Genomic DNA, 22,325 nt, shown 5'->3' with positions numbered 1-22,325 from the left:
CATTTTCCCAATTTCAAAAGAAATGGAAGCCTTTCCAAGCAATCTAGATATTTAATCACAGATGCAATACAAGATTAAAATGGTTTTGAAAAATTAATCCTTTATGATAAAGTTTCCCAATGAGCATTAAATCAACAGGTTCCAAATTTCAGGTATAAAATCTGATTGAAACTGCTGCTCTGCAAAACTACCACCTACATGCTCCTACCTGTCCTCACTGAAAATGCAGCCTAAATTGCTACTTTCATAAAAAAATACATCCAATACAAACAGGAGTTCTACGAAAAATTGTTGATGGCCTGCAAGGACTGTTGTACTTAACCCAAAGGTAAAATTTACAGTAGTTTATCATACAGAAATCAACTGTTCTGCAGATATGCATACAAGCAGGTTCTCATTTCATGCTGCAGTTGGAACTTCTACCAAATTTTGGGTGGTGGCAATTAAACAGCTTCATTTGCAGTCCTCTATTCTTTGCACCTAATTCATGACAGCACACAGGATGGAGAAAAAGGTGGTTATGGCATTTCATTAGGTACACTTCCATGTCTTAATCCTTAAAAAGGAAACTGTAAACAGCAAGCTGGAAAAAGGATGATGACGAAAAAGCAAAGAAAGAGGGATGAGGGAAATAAAAGGATTTTTTTTTTTAATGGTGTTTAGGACTTTAAACATCAATGCCTTTTTCAGAAAGAGATCCATCCATATTCCCCCTTTCTTTGTACTGAAGTTTAATAACATTCTCTCCAAGTTACCAATTTTGAGAAAATCACTGGATAAACACTTGTGTTAACCCAGCTACATGGCTCAGTGCCAAATGTAATGCCAAACTTCCCAGTTGCAAAACGAGCTGTTTTTACACACCAAAGTAACCACGCAGCAGGCCTGCCGAGCCTGAAGACAGCTGACAGAGATGACTGTTGCTGTCCCCCCATTGCACCGACATCCATCCAAATACCAACATCTGCTGTGCTACAATTTACTTTTTACACAACATTTAGCAAAACAGTGCCTCTGACTGCAACATCATTAAGGAAGTAACAACAAATAAATCGCAAAGTCCCATCAGACAATTGTAAAATTAAGGCATAGTTTGCCTTGCATACACTGAGCCTTAGTCCAGACGTGTTGGACTTCAGAAATAATAAGCATTAGAAAGCATTTTCTTTTATTAAACACACAACACAAAATTCTGTAAACCATGACAAGTGTAATCCACCATTCCAGTGTAAATTACAGTTTTGAGGATATTGACTTGACTCAATCAGGAGAGAAGCAGATGCCTGCGAGGCAGCACAGCCTGCCCGGGACCCTCGCAGCAGCCCAGACTCCTAACAGGATTACCCCGTGCCTGGGAGTGTAAGCTCTAAATTCAGGGCCTGCTCCTTTCCAAACACTCTGAGCACGTATTTGTGCTTGCAAAGTAAGGAATTAACATTCCTAGAAACTCAAGTGGTGCCCTTTGCTTTAAAAGCAGGGCTGAGCAAGGGGGCCGAGGCAATCGGACACCACGCACAGAGGCGAGGTGGGCGCTGGTAGCAAACCCTGTTACAAATTCACAGCGTGGAGGCTCAAACCAGGATTCTGGCTGCTGAGTGCAAGCCAGCTCTGGTGAGGGGTTCCACTGCACTGCCCACCACACCACAGAAGACCCTCCATGATCAGTGTCCTCCAATCAGTTGTCCTTCACACCCACATCACTCAGGGTGCAACTCAAAATGGGGCTGCACTGCCACTCTGACCCCACCACATGGCTCAGGCTTTTATTGGCACATAGGCAAAAGAGGAGGAGGAACAAAGAATTTTAATCTTTAAATCTGTGACCAATTTTCAAAACCAACTCCTTCTTCCTTCTGTCCTGCAGCAATTCCATGAAGGAAAAAATAAGAAAAAAAAAAAAAAAAAAAGGAAAATTTCTCACTTTCTTTTGAAAAGCAGATACTAAAAAGAAAAATTTAATTAAAAACAACTTTAATTTTATTAAGCATCAATTAAAATGTTTTCCCTCAATCTTTCTGCTCCACATCACCCTCTTTAACACCTTTAATAAATAAATGCTTGAATTACAAAAAGCAACATTTTTTGTTGGAACAATCAGTCCCCCTACATCTCCAGACAACGTGTCTGTCAGGAACAACATACCCAACACTCAGCTCGAGATACAAGAACTTGGCAGGCTGTATTTCAAAGCAGTTTCACCAAAACAATACCCTTTCCCTTAAATCCCTATCAGCTTAATAGTGGAAGACCATAATATTTCAGATAACATAGACAGCAAGCATTTTCGTAAAGTCAGTGGACATTCTTTATCCAATCCAAAAATAGCCCATGTTCACAGCCAGATTAACAGAAATGCTACTTCACCTCAATTCATGCTAAAGGCAAGGGGTTGCAGCTTAAATATTTCTGGGGGTTTGGCCAGTGTTCGTCTGTGTTAGGCCATGTATATATGCACACACAAATATATATATTTTTATAGATATATATTCCCATTGCAGGACACAGCAGCAGCCATGCAAAGGACAGCCTGTGCCCAGATCCTCTCCCAGGCAGGGTTTTAGAGGACAGACTCCTCTGTGCTAGCTACTATGTGTTTGCACAACACAAGTCAAGGTCCAATTGGAAACTTATCTGAAGAGTTGCTCCTGTGCAAACTTTAAGTTCTGAACCTCTGAGTTCAGAACTGAAACACTATTTGTTTGTCCATTTATCCCCTGGCACGGTTGGCTTTTTGTCAGACAGATGTATGCCACATGCAAGTCATTTCCCAACCTCTCTGCTCCACCTCCCTCCACACACTCTGCACACACTCTGACCCCTCAGCAAATGTTGTAAGAGAGGAGGAAGTGTTTCTGACAGTTTACATACTCTTCACAACAACTTTATGCCAGAGTATAAATGTTTTCTCCTGCCCTCCAACCCTACTTGTAAGGAAACAAAGCAAAACAAACACCACTTCCCAAACAACTGAATGCCCTAAACCTAGCAGCAGGAAAGGGGAGGGAAGGGGTGGAGAGGAAAGGAGAGGATGGATTACACTGAAGTTATTTTTGTCCTGTTCAAGTGGATGGGCAGAGATGACTAAATATAGAATTTATCAAGGCAGGTGAAGAAGAAAGATGACATGAGCCCCATGTTCCAAGGAGTAAGCAATAAATGAAATCTACTTCAAGGCCCAAAAAGCTTCCAAAACAAAACTTATTTGCATGAACAAGATTCAATTGAACAAATACTCAGCTCACTGGCTCCTTCCCTTCAGACACGTCACAATGTACATATTAAGCAGATAGGTTTCCTGTCTCTTACCTGGTTGTACTATATATAAACAAGACTAAAAGTCCACATTAAAATGGAAAGAGCTTCACTCTGTGGTGACTCTGGACAGAAATTCTTTAGAAGAAAGTATGCTTGCATGTACAGCTGGGTAATAAAGCTGTGCTTGAAATCAAACATTAAGGAATGTTATGTTGTCAGTGGCAACACAAAGGATGTGGTTTCTATGAAATTTAACCAGTTGTGTCAGGGACAATTGCTTTCTTCTGGTCACACTGCAGTCCAGGGCTTGCTCAGAGTAACTGCTACAGCAGTCTGGATTTCACAACTGAAAATCCATTCATACATATTTTTAACTCCTTCCAGGGTGTGAGTTAGTCTGTGAAATGTCCTGGGTGACTGCTGCCAGAAGCACACACTCCATTCAGTAACTGTGAGCAGGCCAGGCTGGAAAACAGACAGCAAGAGTCACCCAGGCTCTTGGGCTCACAGAGCCTGCAGCCAAGGACCCAAACAATCACAACCAGGAGGACGTCAAGGGCTTTCCCTGTTGGCACATAGAAGGAAGGAAACCTTTGAAGGGAAGACATGGCACCAGTCAAGCCATGACTTCAGTGGAAGCCACACTCACATCAGTGCCATAATCTATCACTGGGCTCAAAGAACAGAAAGCTTTTATGTGGAACATTTCCCTTTTTCCATCTGTGCTCCCAGTTACCACAGGATCCAAGAGCCCCACAGCTTGAGCTGCATTTGTCCTCACAACATCCCCATGAAGCAAGGAAGTGCTGTTATCACCACTTTACAGAGAGGGAACTGGGGCACACAGAGAGAAAAATAACCCTGTCCGAGGTGATTGTATAAGGAGGAAGTTTGTGGCAGAGCAGGGGAAGACTGGGTTCAATTCTCAGTTCCAGGATGGTACCCTCCTGCTCCAGACACCTCTTCAGCTCCTGCATGCTCTGCCTTCAATCTGACTGACCTACCAAGCTCCTCTGGGCCCCAAGGAATGGGTAATGGATATGTCTTTTAGCAACAGCATTTCCAGCCCAAGAAAAATGGAAGAGGGTATCAGACATAAGGGCTGTTTGCACGCAAAAATCCAAACCTGAACAAGGAAAACAATTTCCAAAATAACCACCACTATCCTGGTATTGTGGGAAAAGGAAGGAAGACGTATCAAGTTTTCAAAGCAGAAAATTAAAAACATCCACTGCAAATTCTAAGTATAATTTAAGAATAATTAGTGAAAGTTTAACAGGAAGCTGGTATTAGACATGCATCCTTCAAGAATCTCCCTGCTCTAGATAGTTTAGGTAATACAACAATAAGAAATTAAAAAAAGTCCCTTTGGTAGTACAGCTATCTCCTTTTATACACAGATCCAAACACAGCCCAATGCAGTTTCATAGGGAGACCTTGGCTCCAGACTCCACACAATACTGTCTCAGATAAAACAAATTCCAGAGGCTGCATACTACTCAAGGTTTCCCATTCCTGGCTGAGCCAGGCTTCAACCCTGCCCTCAAAGGCTCTCTTTTTTAAGTGAAACAGCACATCAGGTCCAAAATTTACTCTGTCCTCTGGGACTCTAGTTGCAACCATCCAGGGAACCCGTTATGAAATAATCTACAATTTAAGGGCATTCATAAAGCAGCATTTAATGTCAACTGTTTGAGGTGACTATTACCCTGGAACAAACAGCAGGGATCCATCACACCATGGATCACCAGGCTTACCAAATCTAACTCCAAAAGGTGACTGCTCAGCTCAGTGGCCAAAAAATGACAAGACTGCTACTAAACCATCAGGAACAGGCCTTGATGAATGACACAGCCACTGCACTGATTTGGTCAAAGGAAGAAATTTGTGAGTTGGTGGTGGCTGAGGACACCAGATCAGCCATGACGAACTTCCACCATGGATAGCCACCTCTGCTATCCATGGACTATTCTATCCATTGCTGCTGATAAGCTGGATCTCATGGCCCAGGCCTCAACTTTCACAACAGGCTGCTGCTGCAAACTTCAGCCACCAGCAACACAACATGCATCTAAAGCACACCTCCCCTGCCACAGAGTCTGAAGGAGCTGGAGCCAACCAGCTTCTTCTGAAGGCAGCACCATCAGGCACCTCATTCAACTCCTGCCAGTGACAAAACAGAAGCCCTACTTGAAGATTCCCAGAAAGAACAGAGCTAGTTCCACCACACATCCTGCTACACCCAAATTTCTCCCTTTTCTTTTATACCAAGAGTATAAAAAAGTGAAGGAGAAAGGCTGGGATGAGGTTAGAAACATTTCTACTTTCTGACAGCAAGCCTCACAGCAACAAGAGCCAAATAAACAAATGAAAGCAAAACTTCCAGCAGCTTCACAGCTACATAGCAATCTTAGTAAACTAGAAATTCTAGCAACTAAAGCAAAAAATAACTTTTGGGTTCAGACCCAGAGCACTTACAAAAAGTAGTAAATAAGCACAGTTTGTTTATTATTCCAAGTTTTGAACATTTCCCTTGAAAAATCCCAACTTCTATATATGAACAGACATGCCAGCACTGAAACATTAAAAAGCCTGTTGACAACTGAGGAGCTGCTATTAATTTTCTCTTTGATGGCCATCACAAGGAATATGAAAAAATAAAGCCAAACATCTCTATATATGAGGTTGTTATACTCTTTCAAAATCAAGGTGGGCTTTGCATGAGATCACCAATATCCCAGTATTAAACTGGTCAAGAACCACAGAATACTTTGTTAAAAAGAGCCATTTGAGGTGATCTGGTCTGATCCCCCTACCCAAAGTGGGACCACTGAGAATGCTGTAAGAGAATTCCTAGCACTAATACTGCATGTAGGTAACTCAGAATTAAAAACCATACAAACACAAGAAATAGAACAGATGCAATTTTGTCAAATTGAAATTTTCAAATCAAATTTGAGGAATAAATCTCAAGCCTGCATGGGCAAGTGTCCTCATTTTTATCTCCTTACCTCCAATAACTGGCCTGAGCATTCTATGAGTCAACAGAAAGACGAGTATCAATACATTCTCTGTGTGTTCTGGGCATAAAAAGGAGAAATGAATCCACTGTTCCTCCGTTGGTTTATTTCACCACATGAATGATGAGAGAAAAAGCACAGGATTGTACATGGTCACAAAGGTATGCATGGGCCCTGAAGCATGAACATGTATCTACAACCACACATCCTGTTGTGTGTCATTCCATTTCTAAAATAATGCCTGAAAAGAGCAAAGTCTCCAGAAACATGAGGTTTTGCCATAAGCACACCCACTCTATTCACAGGAATAAACAAACCTCTCCAAGAAACCAACAAGAGCTGTTATGAAGTAGCCCATTCCTAGTAGCCTGGAGCAGCTCCCAAGAACAAAGCTTTCCCTTGGCCATAGGAAAGGTTTCTTAAAATGTGAAGAGAACTTCATATATACCTATTTTTTGCATAATCCTACCAGTAACAAGTCAGAGGATTAATAAAAAAAACAAACCCAAACCCCAACCCTTAAAAGTACATAAAACTTATTACAGTGTATCTGAATTTTTCTCCCCTATTTTAGATGCAGCTTTTCTGTAACAATGATTTGTGTTACTGCAGTACACAGCAACTTCAGATACACATCTGGATCTGAGCCACCTGCTGTACACATGGAACAAGGAGACAGTCCCTGTTCTGGGAGCTGACTGTCACAGGACAGGGACAATGGAAAGCCAGACAGACACACACAAAAAGGGGACCGATACTGGGCATTGCTGGGAACAGCAGTCTCAGTACACACACATTACAAGTTCATTGGGGCCTTTTATAAGCAACACAAGGAGCCAGAGCTTTTGAAGAGGATAATAAAGCAGCACTGCAGCTGTTTACAGGGACCAATTCCCAAGTGTGAAAGGGTAGCACAAGAGAAAGCAGGAAAAACTGCTTGCTTGCCTCTACGTTGCAGTCACAGTATAGACACATGCTAGGCTAAGGGGAGGCAGAAGTTAACATCTTAATAGCAAATTAGAGATGGTACAAATAGGTATGAAAAGCAAAAGCAGCTGGTTTTGTAGCTCAATGCAACAGAGGAACTAGTGGTAGGGACAAAGCAGCAGCCTAAAGAAGGAGCTCTGCTCTGTTCAGAGCAGCACTCTGAATGGGACACGGTTACATGACAAGCATACAAAGATGCAAGATGATGCAAACCTTAGAAGAGTATATTCCCCCCCTCCATGTTTTGCTTCTGTTTTCCACTTTCAAGAATAACAGTACAGTCCAACAACTACAGGAACTTAGAAGATTAAAAAAGTCTCTGCAGCTGATCTGCTTAGAGCTGAGACAAGTCACTATTTTTCAGAAAGAAATCTGGCCACCTGCTGCTCTAGGCATACATGTAAAATCATGCTCTCTCTGAAATTACAACTGATATTACCCAGGAAACACAGACTAGACTGGGAAAAATATGCATTAATGCCAAATGGTGCAGTGTGCTGAACTGAACTGTGCATGGCTGGCTAGCAGTCTTCATTCTGTTCTCATAGGTTTGCTCATCTTAAAATCATTTTATATTATTCCCAATGAACAATCTTTTACAGACACTTTAGACCTGTGGCTTCTGTTGTCAGAGTGAAGTCAGAGTGTAGATATTGGTAAGGCTGGGGCATCACAAAACCTCAGGCATTAACAAAAAGAAAGTTACATGAGTTATTACGGAAGGATGAAACACCTACAGAACAAAAAGTTCCTACTGCAGCAAGAGCAGCACATTCTAACCCAATAAAAGCAATCACCAGGTCTAGTCACAGAGCACACAAGAAATCAAATCAGTCTTGGCCAATTACAAGGTGTAAGTTTTAAGCAACAGATCTTAATGCAGCTGTGCCACTATGGCTGAAGGGAGGACACTGCTCCACTGCATCTGTCTTTAACAGGGATGTCCCACTGTGTTCAAAATGTGAGGTCACATTTGGCTGCCACATCTTTGCAACCCCACTGCATGAAGGGTGACAATTAACCCAGCTTGTAAAAGCAAGAGTCTGGATTAAAAATGCCTCATTTTACCTGAACATGCTGAATCTGGCAAGAGCTGACAGTCAGGGAACACACAGAACCCTTTAAAAATACACAGCATCGTTTATTACACTGGGACAGTACTTTGTGTTGCACAATCCAAGCTTTTGTTTCAAGCAAGAAAATGTTTTCTAAATATTTTGTCACCATGACAGTCTAGCCCTGGACTCTAATTCTGCCCTTGATTGCTCCAGAGAACCCCTGTGAAGTCAACTGTGTTGCACACTGCATCCCAGGCTGCCAGGAAGGCTCACCTGGCAGTGCAGCCAGCAGCATCCTCTTGGGCCTGTGTGCTCTGCACAGCTCTTTCAGCCTGAGTTATTGCCTGCCACAAACTAAGATCTGTGTGAAGAAACAATATCACATATAAGAGGAAGAGAGGTTTGCAACTACGAAGCACCAAACGTCTTCTCAATAGGTTCCACTTTAATTAAGTCAAAACCTGCTCCTGAGATAGCAGAATGAAAAATTTTAGAGAGAAAATGAGGCACAGGAAAACATCCCAAATTTGAAGGCCCTGTTCCAAGAAAAAACATATATTTCAGGGACATACATTTGGAAACTAAATCTGAGCAGACAGAGCCCAAGTGCACAGCACAGCAGCAAGAGGAGCAGTGGAGCATTTCCGTATGACTCAGGAAGCCCAACAAACACTTCTGCAGAACAAGATCAACAGGGTGTTTATATACAGCAGCAGTGTCATGTGAACGGGCGGTTTAGTTTGTGAAATGAATGTTTGCATTGTCATTAAAAAAAAAAAAAAACAACTCAAACCAAAAAACACCCTCTATTCCACACTTACAAGTTTCCAACATAAAAACATAGCAGGGGAAGGAAGTACTTCAGCAGCCAAAATTTACAAATTCTTACCATAACTTTGGCACAGTAAACTTCTCCAGTGTCACAAAGGCCTATTCTTCAGGGGGCTTGGTTGCCTTTTTTTTTCACAAGGACTAATCCACATGTGAAGGCTATTAAAGAACACACAAAATGCCAACAGAAGCATAAACAGGCACATTTTGTGTGTCTGTTTTCCAAGTTATATCTGTTTTTCCTTACACAGATACACCTAAGAACAGCCTGGAGGCAGGTATTCCTGCTTTCTTGCTTTTTTTGATGAAGCTCAGTAAGCTTTTTCCTTTCCCAAAATGACAATGCTGCTTTTATTTTAATTCATTCAAATCAGTGAGAGAGATTCACCCTCTTGAGCTGCACTCAAGCGGTCAGGCTTCAGGAATTTAACAAAGAATGAAGATTTTAATACAGAGGGGTTTTGCTTGTTAGTTTGACTACAAAAGAAATTCCTCACAGTAACCTTTTAATTGTTTGAGAGGCACCTTACTAGAATCTCAAAGAAAATGCTTAATACTCCAAGTTACACTTGGCATTTCTGCACAGCAAAACAAATTCAAGCTCTGAAAGTCAGCATTTTTTCCCTCTTATTATCTGAAGCTACATAAAAGCTCTAGCATAGATTTGAAAGAAATATAACAGAAAATTCTGCCTGATCAAAGTACATAGAGCTAAATTTATCCTTCAGTTTCCAAAACACCACTTGGAGATTGGGCATTTAGAGTTCTATTCACTGGCTAGAAAAAAGCCAAATGGTACATTTTAAAAAAGTGACTTTGAAATATTGTTATGAGAACAGGGACAAGCTATGTAAACCCTAAAATTCTGCGGGTCTTTGTATTCACAATTATTGTCACAAACTAAAAGGCTCATATTCCCTACTAAGCAAACATTTACAATTAAATCCATTCTGCACAAAGCATTTGCATTTTGAGATAGAACAGTCAGTTGTTCAGCTGCTGTGATTTAGATGGATTGGTTCATTATTGCTGCAGTTCGTTTTCAGCTACACTGTATAACAAAGGGGTGCCAATGTAGTCGTGAATGGCTTTAAAGCTAAGTATGCTGCTATTCTTCCATGATGATGTAATTTAACCATCTTCCCATCTCTCAGATCAAGATATCTTGACTTTACAGGCTAAACTTCAGCAGAAACAACAGAAACAAGCTGTCACAAGTGTTCAATAGGCAATACAGAGATACTGCAAGTCAGCTGGAGGTTGTTGCCAGGAAGTTTGCAGTGGTTTTCCACAAATGAAAACGCAATTTTCACCTAATTCTTATTTAGAATAAATGCTTTTCTTATCATGCAAGTGATAAGAAAATTTTGACTTCTACATCAGGAGATACATCAGTCATATACCTTTCAAATGTTCCTGCTAGAGTAAAAATACACCTACATCAGAAAAGAAGACCAGATTTACAGCTATCCCTGATGCAAAGAAAACTACAAATAGAAAAGGTCAAATATTACACTACTCTTCCACTGTCTGAAAAATATCACCAAAGACAGTATTAAAGTAATCAATTTCATTTTTTAAGAGAGATTAAAGAGAGTGACTTCTTACACAGGCAGACAGTGACAGGACAACAGAGAACGGTTTCAAAATAAGAGAAAACATTTAGATAAGATGAGGTTGGAAATTCCTTAGGCTGAGGGTGGTGAGGCACCAGAATGAGCTGCCCAGAGAAGCTGTGAATATCCCATCCCTAGAAGTGTGCCAGACCAGTTTGGATGGGGCTTTGAGCAACCTCATCTAGTGGAAGATGTTCCTGTCCATGGCAGGGAGGTTGAATTATGCGATCTCTAAGGTCCATTTCAACTCAATCCATTCTATGACTAAAGCAGATAAACCATTTTTTAAGGAACAACCATGTAAAAAGGTAGGATTTCTTTAAAAAAAAAATTATGGAAAAAAACCCATGATGATTTGAAATGTGGTCTTCTCAATACATTACCCCAGAAGCACGAAGACCACTTCCCATAAAATTACTTCATCAGTGAATTTATACTGACATAGGAGTCATATCCTCTGCCCAGAAATCAAAGTCCAGCTAGAAAACTACTTCCAAATCCTATAACCAGCATTGCCACCACAGATAATCACAACTGGATTCCAGACTGCTCTATGCATAAACTTCCAATAGAATAATAAACATCTAATACAGCTAAATCCATGCAACTACACATTTGAGTTCTGAATTATTCCTTGGTGTTCCCATATTTTCCCAAAATTCTGCTTAATGAGCACAGGAAGGCAAAGAGACTGGATGATCAAAAGTTAAAAATAATAAAACAAGACAAAGAAAAATCTACATTACATTTCAGTTAGTTAAATGATTGCTATTTATAGATGGTTTATTGACCACAGACAGGCTCAGGGATGCACATGACATGTAAAAACATGAGTCCAGACAATCTATGCCTGGAAGCCCCTGAAAAGCAACCAGCAAATAAAAAGCTGTATTCCCACTCTGCAGAGGCCTGGCAATGGATTTTGAGCTGCTTAACAGGTTGTTCAAGGGTGTAACTATTTACTAATACTCCAACTGAGAAGCTCCAATGTAGGCATAAAACCAAAAATACACAGAATTGTGTGCAGTCTTGTAATTCTGGGCATAAACCCTACTCAGTGCAAATATTTTCCACACCAGTTTAACTACAGCACTCTGCACAAAGCAGCAATATATTGTCATTTGTAATATGGCACACAAAAAGGCTTGTACAGGAAGATACAGCAAAATTTTAACTCAGTATTTTTTCTCTTGAATCTTAAGATTTATTTTAGGAATTTGATACATAAAAAAAGCAGTTCAAATACAGTTTCATTTCTATGTTTCTATTAACAATTAGACCTGTCAAGCATCTTGCAGGTAATCAGAAATTTATTTTTTCATATTGCCTGCATTCTGAAGTGTAATCAGGATGTGCTCTGTGATCCCCAGACCCTCTGACACAATTGCAGAAATAGCAGGGTAAGGCTGGAAGGCCAGAAAAACAAAAGCACATACTACAAATTATTTCAAATCCTCTATTTTTTGAGCTTTTTTTCTGACAAGTAATTAAACAGCCCTTTTTGTTCTGCTTAGTCTAAACCATGAAGCAGGCACTTTGTTTATCTTCTCCAATTTTTCTCAATCTCATGAGGACTAGCAAGCTTCTCTGCTTCAGGAAGAAAACCAGGCAAAACTTTCAAAACCTTGGGACTTCTACAGGTGGGAACTGATTTATAAAGCCAACATAAACATAAGGGCTGCACTTAAAATTTGAGAATTAGTAGCAATTGCTGTAAGCAGCCTGACCTCCATCAGCACCTGAAGTTCACTTCAGGGCACACCAGTGTCAACCTCTTGAGTCTCCATCAGCAAATAATGCTTGTCTTGAAGACTTCTCCTATGGAGACAGGCTCAGAGAGTTTGGGGCTGTTCAGCCTGAAAAGAGGATGCTCTGGAGAGACCTTACTGCTCACTTTTTATACATACTGAGGACAGAAAGACTGAGAGGCTTTCTATCAGGGCCTATTGTGACAGGTTACGGTTCTAAAATATAGGAGAGTAGATTTAGACTATGTAATATTTAGTAAAGAAATTCTTCACTCTGAAGGTGGTGAGGCACTGGCACAGGCAGCCCAGTGAAGCTGTCAATGTCCCATCCCCAAAACTGTCCAAGGCCAGCTTGGATAGGGCTTTGAGCAACATGGTCTAGCTAGGGCAAGGTGTGCCTGCCTCTGACACAAGGGCTGGACTAGATCATCTTCCAAGGTCTCTTCCAACCCCAGCCATTCCAAGGCTGGAGCTCCCTCCCAAAACAGGTATCTCCTGTGAAGGCTCTGGTTCACCACCAACACAAAGCCCACTTTTCTGGCATGCTTATCCTGTGGTTCTCATTAGGAGACCATTAGTAAAGCCCAGGCAGAGGAGACTGATTTGACAGCCCCATAAATTACTCAGATGCTGCCCTCAGTCTCATTAAGATCATGAAATACCACTGCACCATGCACAGAACCACTGACTCCAAAGTCTATTTCTACATGCAGTTCACCAAAGGCCTGGGTTTTGGACAGCACTTCAAAACATGCTCTCCCAACTTACCCAAGAGGCTCAGGGGAAACAGTAACTGACTGCCCACAGTCTGTGATGATTGTTTACCTCAGCTGTCCTCAAATATGACCATGCACTTTTGAATAAACTGACAAATTTCACAATGTTATTTGACCAGCTATCTTTTTCACATTTTTGGCTCAGCTTGAAGAGGTGGGAGAATAACCCCAGAGGTCTGTAGCATGCTTACCAACTGCACTCAAAGTCAGCCCTCATTATTTCCCCCTTTCAGCTGCAGTAAATATTTCTCACAAAAACACACTACTTCACACCTAATATGGTGCTTTTCTTTCTCCATTCTTTTTCTTCCTCTTTCCTCACATAGTTTCCTGGTTTTTGTTCCCCCTTTAAGAAGCATATTGTACCTACAACATAATGCATCTGAAAATAATAATCCCTCCTCTGTCTTCCCCCATGAGAGATGACTTTTAAATAAGGCTTAACTAATTTTTTTCTTTGTAAATCAGTTACTCCAATATGTAAAATGGGGAAAACCCCAAACAGCTGACAAGTATTTGGTTTTTACAATGCTCTCTCTTTTAAAATACATTAAAATTAAACGTTGAGCTATTAAGCAAATCCTTTTCTTTTTCCCCAACAGATATCAAGGTCTGTTTCCCAAATGAATCTGACTCCAATTTTGAAGAGAATTATCAGTGACACAGAAAGTGTATGAAAAGAGAGAGACCTCATGTCACCATGTACTGCTCTTAGAGCATCAAAGTCCTCACCAGCTTTTCCAGATGGCAGAATCTCAGGCTACAAGGGATAACCAGGAGCAAGTTTGGGCAGGGGAAGGCACAGGCAAAGACAAGGAGTGCAGCTGACAGTGCTTACACAGTGGCAGCAGCACCAGCTGGAAGGGAAGGAACCTTCTGGCATCCACACAGGGGCTGCAGGGGAAGACATTTCCAAGTGAGGACAAGGCGCCAAATCTTAAATGCATGGCACAGCACCTTGCCTGAAACCACCTCTGCAGGAATAAGCAAGCTTGCTCTCTTCCTTTCTCTTTACCTCAAAATAGCATACTCAGTACTTCTTTCTTCCTACATCCAAACCTGATGACTTCTCAATATGCCTACTGAGAGAAAAAAAGAACAGAAAACATGGAGAGCTTTTTTTTTCTTTTTCAGAGGCCTACCTTTCCCTTTTTGAAAAGGAAGGAACCATGAAAAAGAAAATCAAAGCCAATACAGGCACTTTCTGTATGATCCACTGTATCATGCATTCCTAGGCTTGCTTTTACAGGGCTTGCAACGTCCTAGATCCCTCATTCTCAAATCCCTTTTAATAACAAGTAACATTAATCTATGACGCTACCCCGCTTTTGGAGATAAAATTGAGACCTAGTTTGTTTCGCTTCTGATGTGCAATAAAACAGAATATGAAAGTAAACTTCCAGGATTGACATAAATAACCTGGGCATCAACATCCCAGCTCTTCCTCTTTGCCATTCAAAGACAGAGTGCTCAGTCTCACTTCCAAGTAAGCTCCAGTCAGTTTACAATCAATGAAAAACACATCTAACCCAGCATCACTTCTCTAAAGAACTGAAAGTGTTTTGTGAAAATGTTAGAATAAAGACTTTTTGGAAGTAATTTTTACTGAAGAAAGAAACATTTGGATGTCACCCTTCAAAAATGTGAAGCTGCAGAATAAAGAAAGGGTTTCATGCAAAAATGTTCTGGAAGACAGTTTTCTGAAAGGTTGCTGGAAAGTAACAGAAACACTCCAAGACAAGTAGTCTGCTCTGTGAAAGGAAGATGAGCCATTTCTAGGCTACACCAGCTCTTCCAAAGATGAAGTACAGTACAGTTACACTGCACCAGCTGATTCTCAGTTTCTGACTTCCCCTGTCATCCAGAGCAAACTTTTTACAGTACACTGGACCCAGCCTGTTTCCTATGATCACTCCACAAATAATTCCATCAGATGAGATTACCCTCCAAAAGTCTAGCTGACTAGCCATTATCAGCTCATATTTCTCCAGATGTTTTGTGATCTCATCCTTTCTTAATGTCTCTAGCATCTTGCCTACCACCAAGGTCAGATTTATTAGTTGACAATTTCCTGGTTCCTCCCCAGTCCCCTTTTCCCAGAACAGGACAAGCAAAATGAAAGCAACCAAGAGCTAGAATTGCAAAACTATTGCCCCTTGTGTTGAAAAAGAGACACACAAGGAAAACCACAAACTGACACAGCTTATCTTTTGTTTCCAACAAGAAGAGCAACAGATTTCCCTATAAACCCAGCCCTTCAGTTCTAGAAACAGCATCAGCTTTTCCTCTGTCACAACTTCCCCACTCCATTCTTCATTCAGCCCCACTCCGTTTTTTGTTCAGTCCCTATCTTGTTTCTTACCTTTCCATTCCCCCCTGAAGCAGCTGTGCCCTCTGTAGCTGGCATCTTTTCAGATGGCTCTGAGGATCCTTTGCATCAGGTGCCACAGCCATTCTTTGAAATGCCATGAAAGGCAGACGATCCTTGAACTAATGTGAACCTCAAAGGTTCTGACTACACAGGTCACCAAGACAGTGCATCACTACATCCCAGGGATAGACAGAAGCCAAGGTAAGAACAAAAAAACACCCCAAAATAAAACACACACACACACACACAGAAAAAGAGGTAGGGAACATGGTGAGATAAGAAAAGAGAGAAGAAGAGGTGAAGAACAACAGCAACACCAGACTCCCTGGCTTAAAAATACATCTGGTCATGTCTTGTAAAATCCTCTTTTGATTCACACTAACAGAATACTGGAAGTACGAACCTGTGCTCCAAATAACAAAGGTAAAGTTCACCATCTGTGCTATTCTGCTAGGGAAAGTTAAAAAGAGCAACAATCAGCATTTTAGTCCTGGTTTGTATTTTACATACGGATCTTGCATCCCCTTTATGCAATGAAGCTATAGCAAGCAAAATCACAATGGGCCACTTGTTATTTATTAGGTTGTCTGTATCACTCCATTCATTACAGAAATAATTCTTTAACCAAAATAAAAAAAAAAAGGTATTATATCCAGAAGTGCAGTAGGCATCTTATGTATTATTTCTCATTTTTAAGGCCTCTATTAGATTTGATCAGTTTGTAAGCTACAGACTCCATCAGTCAAATAGTTTTACCTGCCTGAAGTCCATAAAAAATGGCATTTGGAGGACATGTTATGGTTTTCATGGTTAAAATTACTATGTGGTGTTAACATGCTATTTAAAAACAAAATAGCTCTGCATTTCCTGCTAAATATTAATGGATGAATACACAAGTCTCTCCAGCTCCTTATAATTGCTTCTGATTTCTCAGACTGAGAAATGGAGATTTTTCAATTTCCTTTTTCAAATGTCAGTGTGTATTTTTCCCTCCTCCTCTTTCCCTGCCTCCAAAAGACTCCTTTTTTCATACAAGTTTATGCCCTAATAAGAAAACCGGACATACTAGGGAGGACAGAGATGACAGAGTATCAAAACACACAATCCCCTCTTTGTTAGCCATGCAGAAAGACTTTAAAAAAAAAAAAAACAGGATGAAGACTGAAAACAATAGAAGGACCTTTATAAACAGGGACAAGAGCAGCAAGATGCAAGAAATCCAATGAGATCTTTAAAATGGATCAGTAAAGCAAGCAAAATACACTTGGGCACACCTCTGTTCTCCAAAAAGTTCCCCACACACAACCAAAATTAAGGATCCTCATGACATACATTCAGAAAACCTATAATCTCAGAGCTCAACAAGCAGCAATTTGGGCAGATAATTTTCTCCTTCTCTCCTCATATTCAATCACAATTACAGCACCTCTGCATCGAACCATTTCCCCCATCCTTTCCCACTAAACAAACCCTCAGTGTCACACAAGCAGGGGCTGCACACCCTGGATGTACACACACAGGCTGGATGCACCAACCCAAGCCTGAGCTCCTTCACAGCTCCCACCAGTGTGCTGGAACAGTCCAGCCATGCAGGTATACACACAGGAGTCTGTCCTTGCTGGGATGTGAGTAACAGCACCAATGGGGAAAGGGATGGGGAGGGCAAAGTTCATTCATGAATTCTTTTATTTCTGCCTGGTTGAGGTTAGACATGTCATGGACACAACTGGCCCCTGCACAAACTGGAAGTGAAGCTTCCTTCAGTGACTGACTTAGAGAACTGCCAAGAGCTCTCGGTCAGGCAGCAATGTTGAATTTCATTTCTTCATTTGTATTTTTAATCTTGGAAACAAAAACATAAATGTAAAGCATGCTGACAGAAGAAAACAAATACGCAGTTCTAGAAAGCCCTGCTACTTCCCTGCCAGGCCGAAACACCTGCTCCTGCTAATGATGGCTTTATGCTTACTTACACCTGCCATCCAGAAGGGCTCCAGAGCACTTTGCAGCCTGATTTATACATACACAAATCATTAAAACCACCAAAATTAAGCCAATGCTGGGGTGAGATGTGGCAACTGTTTAACTGCACGCAGCCATGCTGTTTGACTGCTCAGGACAGGAACTGTAAGAGACACCAAATCCAACCAAAGCTATGGGGAACGTTAGGCTCAGAGAGCATCATTGCCCAATCTGGATTTTAGCCAGTCACTACCTAATACATTTGCATGTGGAAAACCTTAGGATCTCGAAAGTGCACATGCAGTGCAAATTTTTATTTTATACATGATCTAAAATATTATATATATATATATATACATACACACATATACATATACACACACACATATATGTTTCTTATATCTGAAATCCCCCCTTTAGCAGTCCCTCCCTGCACTAATTATTGTTTATGCCTTGACTTCAGAAGCTCACCATATCAGACATCAGTTTTGGAAACATCCTGTGGTTGAAGCACTTAATCTAGCAGAGCCAGCAAACTGATAGTGTCTGGTAATAAATGTAGATTATTAAAAAAAAAAGATGTTTAACAAAACACATGCATACAAAGAGTGGATAAGTTACTCCCCAGCAAAGACAGAGCCAAATGAACTGAATTTGTCAACTCATCCCTGAACAGCTACAAAAACCAAGAGATTCCCAGGGCTGACACCAGCAGGCTGAAGAGAAAATAGAGCATTGCTTTCTAAAAACCTCCTCACGAGGACAACACCAAATTAACAGTTGCAAAGCCAATGGACTGGAATGAAATAGGTGTCCTGCACATACCAAGAGGGCAAAAGGACACTGGGAAACAGGTTAAAAAGATTAGGAAACCTGGCATCCAAAAAATGCCAAGGTATGTTTAACAGTTTAGGAGTTTAGGCAGAAATTTGCAGCATCAAATATGCGGAACATGCAGAGCAACATTTTGAAAATTGGAATGTGCTCAGCACGTAATCTCATCATAATATTATCAGCAATCCATCAGAGATAATAATCTGTTTCTCTAAGGCAATTTTAAAACAACAAAAAAAAATCCGGAGATCTGGGCATCTTTTACTAAGACCTCCTCCAGAGGTCTCCTTACTCGAAAGTAGCTTTATTGTAATCCTAGAAACAACAAAAATTCAGTTCCCAAAACTAAACACAGACAAACTTGAAATACAACACGATTGTTGAAAAGTTTCAGACACATGTGCCTCTGAATCATCCTGACAATGCCTTTTCCATGCTGTTTAAAATAAATGTTTCTCCCTCAGATTTTTGTGCAGTGCTCCTCAAAATAACAGATTTTTTTTTAAATTACAGGTAAGCATAGGAAGAATTGCAACAACAGATGACCAAAAACCCTCAGCCTGAAAACATTGTTTAAAACTAAAAAAAAAAAAAAAAAAAAAAAAAATTCTCTGATTTGAAGAGCTTCTAGATTCATAAATGGGAATGGGAAGTATAATTCTGTGTTTCTTTCTTCTATTTAATCCAAACACAGAATATTTCTCAAATACTTTATCAGAACAAAGCAGCCTAGGCACACCAGAATTACTGAATGAGCTACTTAAGCTAATGAGTGCAAAGGTGCTTCCAACTGAAATAAACCGGAACAAAAAAAAAACCCACACACCCCTCTAAAAAAACCCAAACAAAACATTTGTACATCAAGCATCAATCTGCTAAACTATACTGCATATCCTATTGTTAGAAATGTACACTTCCACCCTGTTAAATACACATTATCAACATGTTTTCTAAATTCCTAGATATTTCTTATTGTTGCCAAAGAACCACCAGCCTTTACCAAGGTTATGATAATGCATTTCAAATTTCTTCCATAAATAATTATGATATACCTTTGCACCTTCAGGCAAGTTGTTGCAAACCCTCTAGAAATATCCTGAGTCTGCAGAACCATGTAAGTTTCCCTACTGCTGGAGCACACAGATCCTGGTTTTGGTCCAAAAAAGAGACACTATCATGGAAAGTACCTAACACTGCTCTCTCCTTTCCAAGAAACAATAGTAGAGTACAAAGGAACAGGTAATACCCTACAGGATCAATGCTGTGGTACTAGAAAATGAACACCTCCCCAAAAAACCCAAACACAGTGTTTTGGGAAGAAAAGAAGGCAAAAAGCCTAACCATACATGTGACTGTCTTTTCAGTTTTGCCATTCTGTCAAGAATAAAGACTTTATATAAAAATCAAATGTTGTTCATGGTACAACCAAAATGCACAGAGTGCAGAAACTCAAGGCTGTTCTTCCTGTCCAGGACACTGGTACCCAGAGCAGTTCAGACACACACAGAATAGCACATTTTCCAGCAAGTCTCTGCAAGAGTACAGAACTGCTCACAAAATACAGGCATATTTTTCACTGTTCAAAAATATTCATCTTAATTGTCCCTTCTAGATAAAAAGGAAAGCTACAGACCTACATACAAACCAAAAATATTTACTACAGTTTAACCTCTAGCACTCTAAGTAATATCTCCTTCACTTGCTACCTTTATCATCATTTTCAAAGCAGTTGACACCAATTTTTGGTGAACACATGAACACACACACACAAGAAAACCCCTTATGCATGCATTTACTAACACTTGAAAAAAAGTCAGGCATGCTCCCCATGTGCTGTTTCCCACTAGGATGAACAGGAAAATAATGGATTATTTGAGGACATGCTGCTAAACACCAGATTAGAGGGATTGGAGTCATTTCACTGTCCAGAAGGGAAGAGTCACTCACCTCGTTTGTGAAGCCAGCCTTCCTTCACTATCGCTACTTCATTCATAATGGCAGGAATGTCTCTTGAAAACCAGTTTATGGCAAAAGATCACTCAGCTGAAATTCTTGAACTCCAGCAGAAGGCTCCACAAGAGGGATGACGGTTTCTCCTCCGTTTTCCTCCTTTCCAGCTATTTCTAAACGGATCAAAAGAAGAATACACCATCATTTCAAAGCACGTCGCAGATGTACAACAATGTGTACAACAGGGAGTAGTTTTCATTGCTGCATTGCTGGTTTGGGATTTTTCTGTTCTATTATTATTACACAACTTAAGCAAGGGCTTAGCTCTCCACAAGAATTTATCTTGGCGGGTAGAGGTGCCAAAATACAAGTTTGCTAAAGTCCTGCTTCTTCACTGAGTAGGCTGATCATGGGCAGACTCACAACACTACCAGGTGCTGTCTGAATTACAGGTGGATTCAAGACCTTCCCTAGTAGTCCTCCATCTCTGCAACACCACCTTGTTCTTAGCAACAATAAAAATTCTGAAATATCACAAAAACCAGTTTGCAATGTTTCCTGGTAAGGAAGACTTCCAGAACAACTCCTGGAAGGTTTCTTTACAGTCTGATAATAGTCTATTAACCAGCACACAGTGTGTCTTAGAGATAAACCTCTGACTGTAAATATTCCTATCCTGCTCACAATTTTCCTACCTTCAGCATCATCCCCTTAATCCCACTCAGATCTCCTTGACTCCCCAAAAAGTATCTTCTCTAACTTTGATATTTCTAGCTTCTACCTCTCCTAGAGGTATACAAACAGCCACAGATAAGCTCACGTACCTTACTGTTATCCCAAACCAGCCCTTACAGCACCCTGATCAATTTTATTGCTCTTCCTTAACTGCACTGCAGTTTGCTGCTGCCTTTCTCACAATGAAATATACCCAAGCACAACCTGGGACTTTTACCCCTCTGTTTTAGGAGACAAAATCCCTCTCTAAACAGCTCAAGATTGCCATTTCTTATTGAAAATGCGCCTTGCTCGTGGCTGACTACCACAAAAACATTCTGTGCATTTCTCTCCCTCACTGAATGTAATCTCTTCCCAAATGCATTAACTTTTATTATTTTTCTAAATTGAATCTGATTATTTTTCTCCTTGTGGTACAAATATTCCCTGTTTATTTCTTCTATGCACGCTGAAGCATCCATGCTGCCATCCAATTTGGTATTATTTGAATGATCAAAAAACCTAACTGGTGACAAATTCCCAGCAGTAACCATCAAGTTTAATAAAACAAAACCCAGCAGGATTTGTAAACTGCCACCAAAGACCCAGCTTTTACTGGAATCTCTCACCTACCACAGAGACATCCCATTCCCACCTGACAAATATATACCATCTCTGCATGCACTTGGCATGTGTGCATCAATTATCTCTGAGCATTGCAGGTGATAGCCATCCATCAGAAACTAGATTAAAAAGCAACTAATTCCCCATAACTCACTAAGACACAACACTGGATGGAAGAAAACAGGTGGTCAAAATGAATCCAACCTAGAACTGAAACCCCAGCAGGGGCAGAGGGCTTTGTACTACATCCCAGTGATCTGAAACAGGCAGTGTTCAAAGCACAGAGCTCGAATTTGAACAAGTTCCATCACTGCCAGCAGAAATGGATGGAGAAAGGAGGTCACTCCCCTGACACTCTGCCTACAAACCTACACTGTTTGTTACTGTTCCTCAGCTTTTCCAGTTAACAGTTTATGTTGAAGTTCTCCCAGAAACAAGGTGAGTTTGGATTTTTTTTTTCTAAATTACAAATTTGCCGATCTCACTAGTTAGAATTATCAACTCCGTGAAACAGATGTTTGCCTGAGGGAGTGAAGATACACAAAAAATTACACTGGAACAAGTGACATGTAATAATTC

At 40.5% G+C, this 22,325-nt stretch overlaps 1 protein-coding gene across 3 annotated transcripts in view; it reads right to left on the bottom strand.

Annotated features, from left to right (window-relative positions):
* The window catches only part of AKT1 (AKT serine/threonine kinase 1), a 78,904-nt gene that overhangs the window by 51,313 nt on the left and 5,266 nt on the right, over positions 1–22,325 (bottom strand). For all 3 annotated transcript variants that reach the window (XM_064713524.1, XM_064713522.1, XM_064713525.1), the window contains exon 2: positions 20,406–20,581. In XM_064713524.1, coding sequence (XP_064569594.1) covers positions 20,406–20,451 — 46 coding nt within the window. In that variant the 5' untranslated portion in view covers positions 20,452–20,581. The remainder of the gene's footprint in view (positions 1–20,405; positions 20,582–22,325) is intronic.

This window comes from Zonotrichia leucophrys, chromosome 5, assembly GCF_028769735.1.
Source record: "Zonotrichia leucophrys gambelii isolate GWCS_2022_RI chromosome 5, RI_Zleu_2.0, whole genome shotgun sequence".
NCBI lineage: Eukaryota > Metazoa > Chordata > Aves > Passeriformes > Passerellidae > Zonotrichia > Zonotrichia leucophrys.
The sequence above is the reverse complement of the archived record's forward strand: the minus strand, read 5'-3'. Positions and strand labels throughout refer to the sequence as shown.